The sequence below is a fragment of the Ipomoea triloba genome, chromosome 8 (genome assembly GCF_003576645.1).
Source record: "Ipomoea triloba cultivar NCNSP0323 chromosome 8, ASM357664v1".
NCBI lineage: Eukaryota > Viridiplantae > Streptophyta > Magnoliopsida > Solanales > Convolvulaceae > Ipomoea > Ipomoea triloba.
The window spans coordinates 683,733-695,616 of record NC_044923.1 but is presented as its reverse complement, the minus strand read 5'-3'; the positions used below and the strand labels follow the sequence as shown (position 1 = coordinate 695,616).

The window sequence follows — 11,884 nt, the reverse complement described above, 5'->3', positions numbered from 1 at the left end:
AAATACTAAGATTTATTACACGTCAATACAACATAGAATCATAAATTCATAATTTCATATTAGAAAGAGGGTCTACAAACATTTAACATAGTATTTATAAGAGATTGAAGGGGACACATGACGAGAGGTCAGCATGCCGACATGTGTCTTTCATGCACTTATCGGGCTCGGAGGCTAAGGAGAGGTGTCTATGTAATAGTGGACAATATAATTGACCAATAGCAATCGGGCTTTATTCGAATGTTATTGTCTACATCCATCTTTATAAGGACTTATTATCCGAAGGGCTCGGAAGCCTCAGTTGAGCATTCTGGTCGAGACCGAGCCTAAAGGACCATAAATCGATACTTATGAAACTTTTTATCGAAAATTAAACTCTCAAATCTTTCCATTTAAACCATAAACCGATAGAATAAATATCCATACTTTTGTTTAATCTCAAACTCAACTCATCCCTTGACAGAGAAGTTGCAATACAAATAATCCATGAAAAGGATGAACCCAGAAAACAGTTAACATGAAACTGGAAAAATATTTTGAGGATGTTCAATTTGTTCTTAAAAAACATTCAGCAACATATCCAATGTTGTCCTACCCTCCTCATCATCATCATCATATAATGTAATGTAAAAACGAATTCTGTAAAACACAGATTTAAGGCCTTCGAAAATCCATAATCCGGGATGGATGCAAGAGAGAGAGCGAGCCGGGAAAACAATGAAAGAAATCTGCAGACAATATGACAGCCAGCCCGTCTCTAATCACGGTTTTCTCTTGCAGCATTCCAGCCTTAGCGGCCGCTACTGCGACTCCACCAAAACGTACAACGGCTTCCCATTCAACCGATCCCGGCCCTAGAACAAGGACACAAATTTTCAAGAAATAGGCATTTCGATTATCATGTAAATATAATAATGTAGTTTCTCTCATCTCAATTCTCGAGATTGATTTAGGCTTTTCACAACTTTGAAGGATAAGGTAGCCCTAATGCTAACACAAAACCGGGTTCCTGATATATTACTAGACTGCATTGTTAAACTCGGTTTAAAGTATATGCACAATCGTAAAAGTTTCAGAGATTAATGTAGAGATTTCACCAATTTTAGAAGCAACGGTTAACAGGCAAAGCATAGCAAGTGAAATGTTCGAGTGAAGAAAAAATAGAAAAATAGACGGGCACCTTTAGCTCTGGAATTTCGATCACGCAAGCACATTCAACCACTTCAGCCCCAGCACGCTCTGCAAAATAACAGTCAAAGTCAAAACTTTCGCTGAATCTCGATTCTCGAGTGTATCAAACATGGTTTGAAACATTAACCGGAAATTGTGTGCCCTAATGTGGTTCAAGAATGTTCCATAAAGCACTTTAGATGGCTCTCGTGTGTTTTAGAAAGATGCAAAATTGTTATTTCAACGACGAATTTAACTTCAACGAGCATCTAAACAATAAGGTAGAAAGCATACCGAGTAAATCCATAGCTGCACAGAGAGTGCCACCGGTAGCAATCAGATCATCGACCACCAAAGCTCGGTCTCCAGCTTCTACTGCCCCAACGTGCATCTCGAGACAATCGCTTCCATACTCCAAGTCATACTCTTGTCGGAAAACCTTACCTGCAGTTACACACGCTTATTAGATGAATTACAAAAAGAAAAAAGTGAAAATAAATGACTCATTCGTTTTACTGAGGCTATTGAATTAACAATACATTTTGGTATGCCAAAATGAAATGTACAATGCAATAGCTACAATATAATCATGTTAAAGCTAAAGACTTTAAGGTCTTAGGTAATGCAACACGACATACCTGGCAGTTTCTTCGGCTTGCGCAAGGGAACGAATTTTGCCCCGATTGCCAACGCGATTGGTGGACCAAATATAAACCCTCGAGCCTCAATTCCTATCGTAACAAAACAAAAAAAGCAGCAAATACGTGCAACATTTCGTTAAAACTATTCCAACCCGCATCGATCAACATACTTCACAACAACAGTACCACGTCACAGCACAGAGGTAGACAAAAAAACAAACGTCCCTCTCTATCATTCAAGCGTAATATCAAGATAAAATGAATGTTATCTGCATGATTCTCAGAAATCCAAACATTACAGGGCCCCACCTAATAGGATATATCATACCAACTAAACATCAATTATCCACCCATGCAAGATGAGTTGTTAAGCATTCTTATGGGGTATATGCTGCTATATATATATGCTCTCGTCACCAACTCTTCATATTATATTGAGGTTCCTTGAACACAAGAACACAAGACTGTCCCGAACTGTCCAATACATAAATACAAGAACACTTGGGATACACCGATAAGGACAAACTCACAAAACTTTAAAAAGTATACGTATTAGCTCTCTCTCTGTCTCTCGTCCTCTCTAACTTCTAGGAAACAGAACAAAAGACTCCTGCTGGTGTCCAGTGGAAACGAGACGACGAAAATAAAATAATTAAGATATTGAATAGCAAACCCGTCTTTTCCCCAAGAAAAATTAGGGTAAAACAAATCAATTGGGCCTGTACTGATCAGACATCAACCAACATTAGGGATTGGATCCTACTCAGTCTCTTATAATATATATTGATTTTGTTCATAAGGAATTAAAAAAAAGAAAAGACGGCTAAGAAACACGAGGGGTGGGAAAGAGATGAACAGGAAACTCACTACTTATTGCTAATTTTGTAAAGTATAAATGTAGTCTTAAAAATAAAAAGCACAGTAGAAAAGAACTAAAATACACAATACACCACTTGACAGTGAAAAGGACAAAGAACCTACTGATTGTAGTGGACTCTGTCCTCCATAAACAATCTCCCTAGCAATAATTGATCATCATCATCATTCGTCGAGAAACCCCAATGCCACAAATATAATCACAAATCATGATAAAAACAAACAAAAAGATAAAGTGTCTGCGAGCTTCCCCCCTGATCTTACAGAAAAAAAAAGAACATTTTGCGGCTCAGACTTACTCATCCAAGGGTGAAACTCTGAAGCCACTACTACATATGTTAAAGGGAAGAAGGTAAAAGATCAAAAAAAACCGGGCTTGTGGGCCCGACGCCCTTATTTCAGCAATGTGATCATCTATCCATCACTAACCACCACCATCCAACCCCCCTAAAAGCCCATTTGGGACTTAAGCACATGCCCCCATTGATGATTGAACACTCAGCCATTAAAATCCATTCATCCCCAGAAAGTAGTCCTCATCATCATTAACTCACCACCATCATATTCAATAATCACACCCCTTGCCACTCTAAAAACCATTGTATCTTCCACATTGATATCCCCTCCACCACAGGAAAAAAAAAAACCATTTTCTTTCAAAAACCAGCATATATCGGTATCTATTACCCTGTAAACCTAACCAAAAGGCTCCAATGAAGCAGTGAGATCCATTTTTAGCCTACCCAAAGTCCCAAACTAAGTCCATTTCAAGAATTTACCTTCCCCATACTCTCTAACCAGCTCACTCTCCCCTCCCAAAAGCAAAAACAAAAGAGAAACCCCTAAAGATTCACTCTTTTTTGTGTGTGTGCTAATGGGACCACATACTAAATGCATATTTAATGTAAAAGATTGAATTTTTTTTGTTCTCCCTTTTTGTTCATGGATGGAAGGCTAAAACTTAAAAGCAAATCTATGAATTGCAGCAACACATACCGGCAACTATGGAGATATTCTTGCCTTTGTAGCGCTCGACAAACAAATCAATGGTGTCTTTAAAGGCTTTGGGATCCAGCAACAGTGTAGTGATGTCTTGGAACATTATTCCTGCGAAAAAAAAAAGAAGAAGAATAAAATTAACCAATCATTTAAAAATACTAAACTAATCCCACCATCATCAAACATCCTCTGAAACACACAAATAATAATTATAATAACCCAAAAAAAAAAACATCCCTTTTACAGACATTCGTTCTCAAAGCTCAAAAAAAGATTCTGTCTTTCGGCCTTTCCGGTAAGCAAATACACACACACACACACACACACAAAAGTTTTTTCAGTTTTCAGTTTTCGGTTTTCAATTTTCAATTTTCACAGCCCCCATATAAAGCCTTTGGAGTTACCCGGTTTAGGGAAGTCTGGCACGACTCGAATTCTGGATTGAATGCCGTCGATACGTGGATCGTCCTCCCTGAAAGCTGACATTGTTCGGGACTGGCTCGTGAAATGCAGAGAGAGAAAATGGAACACAAACACACACACACACTCTCTCTCTCTCTCTCTCTCTCTCTCTGAGAAAAGGGTGATGAAACGCAGAGAGAAGAGAAAAAAGGTTGAAGGGAAGAGGAGAAAAGGGGGAGAAGATGTGAGGGGTATTTATAGAATGGAACAGAGAATGGAGAATACAGTTTTTTTTCAATGGCAGTAAAGAAGCAGAGAGAGAGAGAGACAGAGAGAGAGAGGGAGAAGAGGTCCCTACTGCGACTTGGGAGGTGGGAAGCAAAAGAGAGAAGAAAAAGAAGGCATTTGAGAGAGAGAGAGAGAGAGAGAGAGAGAGAGAGAGAGAGGTAACTTTACCGGAAATTCTTGGTTAAGTCAACTTACCGGACCAAACCTTCTTTCCCTCCCTCGTGTAATCTCTCCATATATACATATAATCTATGAAATCTTAATAAAATTTCTTGGAAAATGTTTCTTAAAAAAATTTCTTGGGAAATGTTTCTTAGAATGTTTCTTTTGTAATCTTAAAAGGGGTTTGAAAATTTGGAAAATATTTTTTAAATGATCAAACTCAAATGGGGACAATATTGACTTGTTGAAAATATATATATAAACAGATACTACATATAACAAAATCAATAGTACTCAAAAAAATATTTTTTAAAATATATTTTTTTTACATTTTAGTCTTTTGGTTGGATATCAAAATATAATTTTTTCATGTTTAGTTAAAATTTTAAAAATTATGTTACTAAAATATCTAAAACTACATATCAGGGTATTTTTGGATTAAAAGTATAACGTTTGAAAAAGCGCTCAAAAGAAATGCAAAAAAAAAAATTTAAGCATTACAACTTATAATTAAATAATTTTAATATAATAAAAAACAAATGTAAAAAAATCAATTTAAGTTTTTAACTTTCACTTTCGTATAATTGTTTGTTTAAATATACTAATTATTATTATTTGGTAATTGTTAAACCAGTATATTACTATATTTAAACGAGCAATTATCATTATATCAAAGTTAAACGGTTATGTTACTATATCTAAACGAATAATTATTATTTTGTCAAAATCAAATGATTTGTAACGCATTAATAGCACAGAAAATAAGGTGCTTTTTACAATTTTGATCTCACTTTATTTTTCTCCTTACTCTGACAAATTATATTATTTTTCTTCTTTGTCATTTATATTAAATCTTATTATGTCACTAAGCAACAAACTTAAGTCATAAAACCACAAAGAGGACTTGTTTTTCTCCCAAACCAAAACATTAGTGGCAATATTCCAACTAGGCTAAAATTTGGAGGACCAAATTATAAAACTTTTCAATGAAATAAATGACTAATATCCATCTCTCTATATGATTATATCTAATGGTGACATGTGAATTAGATGAATTCATTTTGTGTAATCATGCATTTGTGTTCAACTGAATTACCATGATTTAGAATTTTACATCCTCACATATGTTCTGTCGGGCCGAAACGTAGGATCTTTGGGGTTGAAAATTCAATCTTTTGGGAATAATCACCTACTTTATATTGATGAATTTTTTCCTTCAAATTTTGTCCACAAGCATTTAATTTTTAGTACATTTTATAAGATTATTTGTTTTTGAAAATAATGCGAATATTCTTTACTAAAAGTGTGTTTTTTTAATTACATTTCGTATTATGTATTCGACTTCCTTGTACCTAACTAGGATAGTAAAAATATATACTCATATCTACTTTTCTCTTTTTATTTGCAAAACATATCTACTTATCTTAAAATATGAATCCACTCTAAATTAGGCAATAGATATAAGGAATATCACAATATTACAGAAAATCATCCACATTGGTGACCCCAAAAGTGTGTGTTGGTATTCCCATTTATTATCAACCACCAATCTAAAGTGATTCGTTAGATCGACTATCAATAAAAGTTATTGAAAATTTTGAACAATTAGTTCATCATGTCAGATTTTCAACCATCAGTAATAAAACATTTCTTTTTAAATAGTCATGCTTGTAAAAAATAAAAAATAAAAATCGCAACTAAAACTCATAAACTCATAATTACTAACAAAAACCTAATTGTTTTGTAAAGAAAAAAACAATTGTAATTATAAAAATTCATCGTAGATTAGTTGGCAGCTACTACTATGACGAAACATGCTAGTTTGGAGGTCTTGGAGGATTCATCATACAACATTTGTCATCTTTTGACAACATATATTATTGAAGTGAGTTTACAATAATTTTTTTTTTTAATTTGTTGGTGAATTATATATTTTTTTGTATGGAAAGATAATTGTAATTATAAAAATAAATAGTAAACCTTAATATTTAAAAGGAAAAAAGGGGATTAAATATTGTTTTTAAATTATGGGGGGTCAATTCAAAGGAATTTGAGAAATAATAGTTTTTATAGGCAGCATTGTCTTTTGTGTTGTTGTTTTGTGTGTAAGTAAAGTATAGAGTGCATGTATGTATCTTAGTTTAGTATTGAAAAGTACAAAGTGCATCATAACGATCTTGTAAGATCTTCTTCACCTTGTCCATGTCAATCAACTGCTGTTCATTTTGAGCTTATCTCATATCCTTCCACACTATTTTTAACTTGTTTCTTTTCCCAAATACAACTATTTCACCATTATTTTATAAATTACATGTATAACACATTTTTGTAGTTTTAAATAATATATCCGCTGTTCGTTTTGGCTAAGAATTTGAACTCAGTGCGACAAATTAGACCCTCTGGTATAAGAATCGTGTTCATCTATTCCATCATCCATTTCGAGCAAGGTTAATATATGTCATAACAAATTTTTTATTTTCTTTTTATTTATTTTTTGAAATACTCATGATTCTTTATGACGAAGAAAAAAAAAATTAAAATTGTACATTGTTTTTGTCAAACAGTAAAAATCTCGGCCAAAATTTTTTTGCAAGAAGGCGAAAACATAACTTAATGTATGATATGATTGTCCCGGAAAAAAAATCATTTCTTTTTTGAAATTTCTAATCACCGATTATCAAAACACAGCCAACGATTAATAACTAATCAAATTTTGATATCAAAACATACAAAAAATTATCATTCAAATTTCTATATACTATCCCCAAAAAAATTAAAATAAAAAACACATCATTTAATTGATTTAACAACCCCCAACACTCAAACAAGAGGGGTGTCTCCTCCTTACCCTTGTCCCCTTATATATGTAATAATACAAGGTTGTCTTAAATCTATATAAGATTATCGGATAAGATTGAGATTAAGATGTCATGTTGGGTGCAATGGATAGAGTTTAAAGTCTTCAACTCCTTTTATTTATTAATTATTTTTCATCTTATCTTAGAATAATATTTATATAATTACACAGCAGACTTAAGTGAATAATGATCAACTGAACCTATAATGACTGCACTTGACTCCATTCTCCATTGCCTATCAATTCAATAGGCTGCACCACCTCAATATTCCAGATAGATATGAAAAAATCTGGTCATACTGTACAAGATTCTAGTTTACATATTTTTCATCAAATCTATTAAGGATACTATGATAGTTCTACATGGATTATTAGTACTAAATGCTATTAATTACAATATCTACACTACCTTCTTATCTTCTATTACAATATCTTCTTGCCAAACAATGGGATAACGACATATGAGAGTTTCGATATCAATCAGTATTAATGTCTTTTGTATTCGATATTATCATGTACTTCGTATATCAATAACGAAGTTAGTGTTAATTGTACATGGTTCATATGAGGAGCGAGGACTTATATTAACATGTGAACTTGAAAATCAATCTGGACCGTTTATCTAGATTAGTGGACGGTGCATGTCATCTATAACACAATGGACAAATGTAATGCACTGCAAACACAATGCACATATGTTGTGCACCGCGTCTAGTTGACTTTTTCAATGCACCAGGGCTGTACTGTTGAATGATATGCAACATCAAGGGTGTGCACAGGTTCTCATATGCACACAAAAAGGTAGGTTTTCACCTAAACCCTAAACCTTGTGATGTTTCAAAATATATATATATATATATATATATATATATATATATATATATATATATATATATATATATATATATAACCATTATGACGTGCCTAGCAAGCGTACGAAGAATATGCACCCCTTGAGTGCGGTCACACCCCATTTTCTCTTCTTAAAAAAAATGGCAAAAACAACTCCTATTTTCTCCATTCCAACTTAGCCACAAATCTTAAAAACTCAATCAAAATCTCTCATTGCATATATATGCACTTAGCTAGCTTTTGTGCATATTAGTTTGTAATATATCACAAACAAATATAATGGGACAAAAGGTTCTTTCAAGAGAGCTACATCATCTCTTTGTAGATTTCGCTAGTATTATTTGACTTAAATTTACATAATTGACTCACATAATTATATTTTTTTATGATATAAGTAGGAACTAGAGAAAATCGATAAGTTAAATTACAACATTTTATTTAAAAAGAAAAAAAGAAAAAAGAAGAGAAGAAATTGAAGGGACTGCACAACAACGTGCCCATCTCTGTCTTGAAACATCATAGGTTGCTTTCAAATCTCTACAGCAATATTCTGTGGACATTTCTTCCTTATAATTTCGTAATATCATTTTCCATCTCGTGTTGTGACAACAAATTAAATGCTGCTATGCACCATTATATTTGCACCTCACCTGCCTAACTCCTTTGTTCTCTTTTCATTTTTCTTTCTTTCAATTTCTACTCCATTTTGTACACCTCCCACTCCCCACTTTTGTCTTGCCTAACGTACCACAATCTCCATTATATATTATCAAGATCATCATCCTTTGTTTCCCCTTTAAATATCATATTCTACGTGCTCATACGTCTTCAAGTATTTAATTTCTGCAATAACTTTTGAATGAACGTTTTCTGAGTTGTTTTGACATGTTATAGACGGTGTCTTACTGATTATATTTAAGAGATACACTGATACATATCAGTATGTATGTATGGCTGGTCTAGGGGGTGGGTGTGAGCAATTGCCGTTCCACATTGTGACAACAACATTCAGGGTGTGTTTGGTTCGCATATGGGAATTAGAATCGGAATGAGTATCAAATACTTGGTAATGGTAATGGGTTTTGGTGAAAGTATTTTGCATGTATGGTAGTAGGGTGGAATGAGAATGATTATTAATAGTTGGGGAAGCGAGGAAGGGGATGAAACTCTTATTTTATTAGGGAATGAGTTTTGCAATTAAGGAGTAATCAAAACCTACAATAGTGTTCTAAAAACCTGTCAACCAACAAACAATAACAATGACTTTGATACTCATTATTTCTGATAGTTAAAACTGTCAACCAAACACACCCTCAATATAATTATGTTTACGAGGGTTTCACACGTCTACCATATTCATACAACTTCGTGTATTTATGCATTAAACTTTAAATAAACTTTTAAAGTTTCATCTTGTATACTCAAAAAATTATCACCCTCATTTGTATAATAGAGAAATTTTCATCTTGTATGCTCAAAAGATACATATCAACATATAGGGCCAATATCTAGGGTTAGTTTAAGATAGTGATATGTACATACATGTACAATAAAACAATAGTAGCAGGTGGGGTGGGGGTAGGAGAAGGGGCATGCAGACATGAGACATGCACTAGTAAGTTATAAGAATAGGGTTAATGTTTGGTAGGGTACTTAAATCAATGTGGTCTGCAGGGAGAGGGAAGGTGAGGGTAAATCTTTCTTGGAAGGTAAGCCTAAGATTTAGTTGTCCCCATTTTGGCACCCTTTCTCCCCAACATTACCCCCAAGAATTTAAATTCTACCATAGCTACATACTCACACTGCACAAGGTACACTTTTTTTTTTTTTTTTTTTTTTTTTGGGTTCCACTTCCATTTCTTGATGTTATTTGATTTAGAGGAAACTTATAATTACTATCTAAAAATGTATATGTTGAGTGAAATCTATTTTGTGACCTTATCTAGTAAAGGACTACAATGAGATAACCTATATTAATCATTTTAACTGTCATGGTAACTGTTACTATTCAAATATAACTATCATCGCTTTAATCATTTTAATTCCACAACTCTCCCAAACAGAGCCTTTTCTTTTAAAAATGTTTTTTTTCATCAATATTCATCCACTACTACTTCTCATGGACTCTTTCTCCACTATAGGGAGAAGTAAACTTTTTCAAAAAAAAAAAAATCCAAATTGAAATGGTCAGAGAAGTTGAAAAATGTCATCATAAATCTCCTTTCACTTTTAAATTTGTAAAATTTTAATGATTTTTCAACCATGTAAATTCAATCAAGTCACAACAATTCTTTACATATTTCGGACTAATCCAACCAGGTAAGTTCAATCAAGTCAGAACAATTCTCTACCCGTTTCGGACTAATTATCTTTTATTACTAGCTACTAGCTTAATTACTATTAATAGTATATTCTTATCTCCATTAATTATTTTAGGACCATCAATTTGTGATATATATTCCACCCTCATGGAAAACTTGTAGTGGACATTGATGATGAGATGCCTTTGCACCAAAAGTCCAATGTTTGGTTCCACCATCACCTTAAGCCATGACTAAGCTAAGCTACTATATATGCAATCAACTATATATGCAAATCTTTATCTACTCTTATAAGACCTCTAATGATGCTCCTATATAAAAAATAACCCCACAAAAATTTCCACATATATATAACACCACGCCGTGCACGGCAAAGTCTTCCCTAGTATGGATGATTGGAATCAATGTGGGGCCTTTTTCACAATTTTTTCCCTCATAGTTAATAGATAATAGAATTAATGTGTTGTGTATGTTTCATATGTTATTAGAAGATTACATGTATTGGAGTGTAGCGGAATGAAGTGATAGTATTTATTTATGGGGTTTGAGCTTGAAATGGGTTTGTTGAGGGTGGGGGCAGCACCACTGCAGTACGGTAGATGGGTAATTTTGTATATGTACTGTTAGGGTTATATACCGAACCACATAAATCGCAAGCTCTAACTGATTGTAGGAGGTACTGGGCTGCCGAATTACGTAAATCGCAAGCCCTAACTGTAGGAGGTACTGGGCCGGCTCAAATAAGGGGAGGTACTGGACTGCCGAACCACGTAAATCGCAAGCCCTAACTGTAGGAGGTATTGGGCCGGCCAAAATAAAGACAAAGTGTTGGCCATATTTTTCAGCAATCGTTATATTGTGCACCACGGTGCACATAACAATCTGCACCCTGATTCAAAACGACGTCGTTTCGATGTTAGTGGACGCGGACGCGAATGACTCCAGAAAATTCATTATCTATAATACACATAATCATTATCTAGAATACATAGAACGTTTACCTAGAATATACAGAATGTTTGCCCAGAATACGCAGAATATTGACACAAAATACACAGAACTCATCCTCCTAACATTCGAATGCACAAACACATCACAACCTGTGTTAATAACATGAATACACAGAATATTGACACAAAATACACAGAACTCATCCTCCTAAACATTCGAATGCACAAACACATCACAACATGTGTTACTAACATGAATACATAGAACGGTTGCCTGGAATACACAGAACGATTACCTAGAATACACAGAATATTAACATAAATATACAGACCGGCCGAAACGGGAAACGTGATTTCAAAAAAAAA

The 11,884-nt window shown here is 33.8% G+C and overlaps 1 protein-coding gene across 1 annotated transcript; it reads right to left on the bottom strand.

Annotated features, from left to right (window-relative positions):
• Positions 1-408: 408 nt before the first annotated feature.
• Positions 409-4,448, bottom strand: LOC116027645 (adenine phosphoribosyltransferase 4-like). The gene is made up of 6 exons (XM_031269350.1): positions 4,091-4,448; positions 3,684-3,794; positions 1,809-1,901; positions 1,465-1,614; positions 1,181-1,239; positions 409-854 (listed from the first exon to the last, which is right to left on the bottom strand). Exons 1-6 carry the CDS (start codon positions 4,170-4,172, stop codon positions 801-803), a joined length of 549 nt encoding a protein of 182 aa, XP_031125210.1. The 5' UTR covers positions 4,173-4,448; the 3' UTR covers positions 409-800.
• Between the last annotated feature and the right edge of the window lie 7,436 nt (positions 4,449-11,884).

Bases quoted from the DNA above. Each gene is read 5' to 3' on its own strand.
- LOC116027645 (XM_031269350.1), bottom strand. From the start codon at position 4,172: ATGTCAGCTTTCAGGGAGGACGATCCACGTATCGACGGCATTCAATCC. The intron at 3,795-4,090 runs GTAACTCCAAAG...TTTTTTTCGCAG, and splicing joins GCCAGACTTCCCTAAACCGG to GAATAATGTTCCAAGACATC. The intron at 1,615-1,808 runs GTATGTCGTGTT...GTGTAACTGCAG, and splicing joins CAAGCCGAAGAAACTGCCAG to GTAAGGTTTTCCGACAAGAG.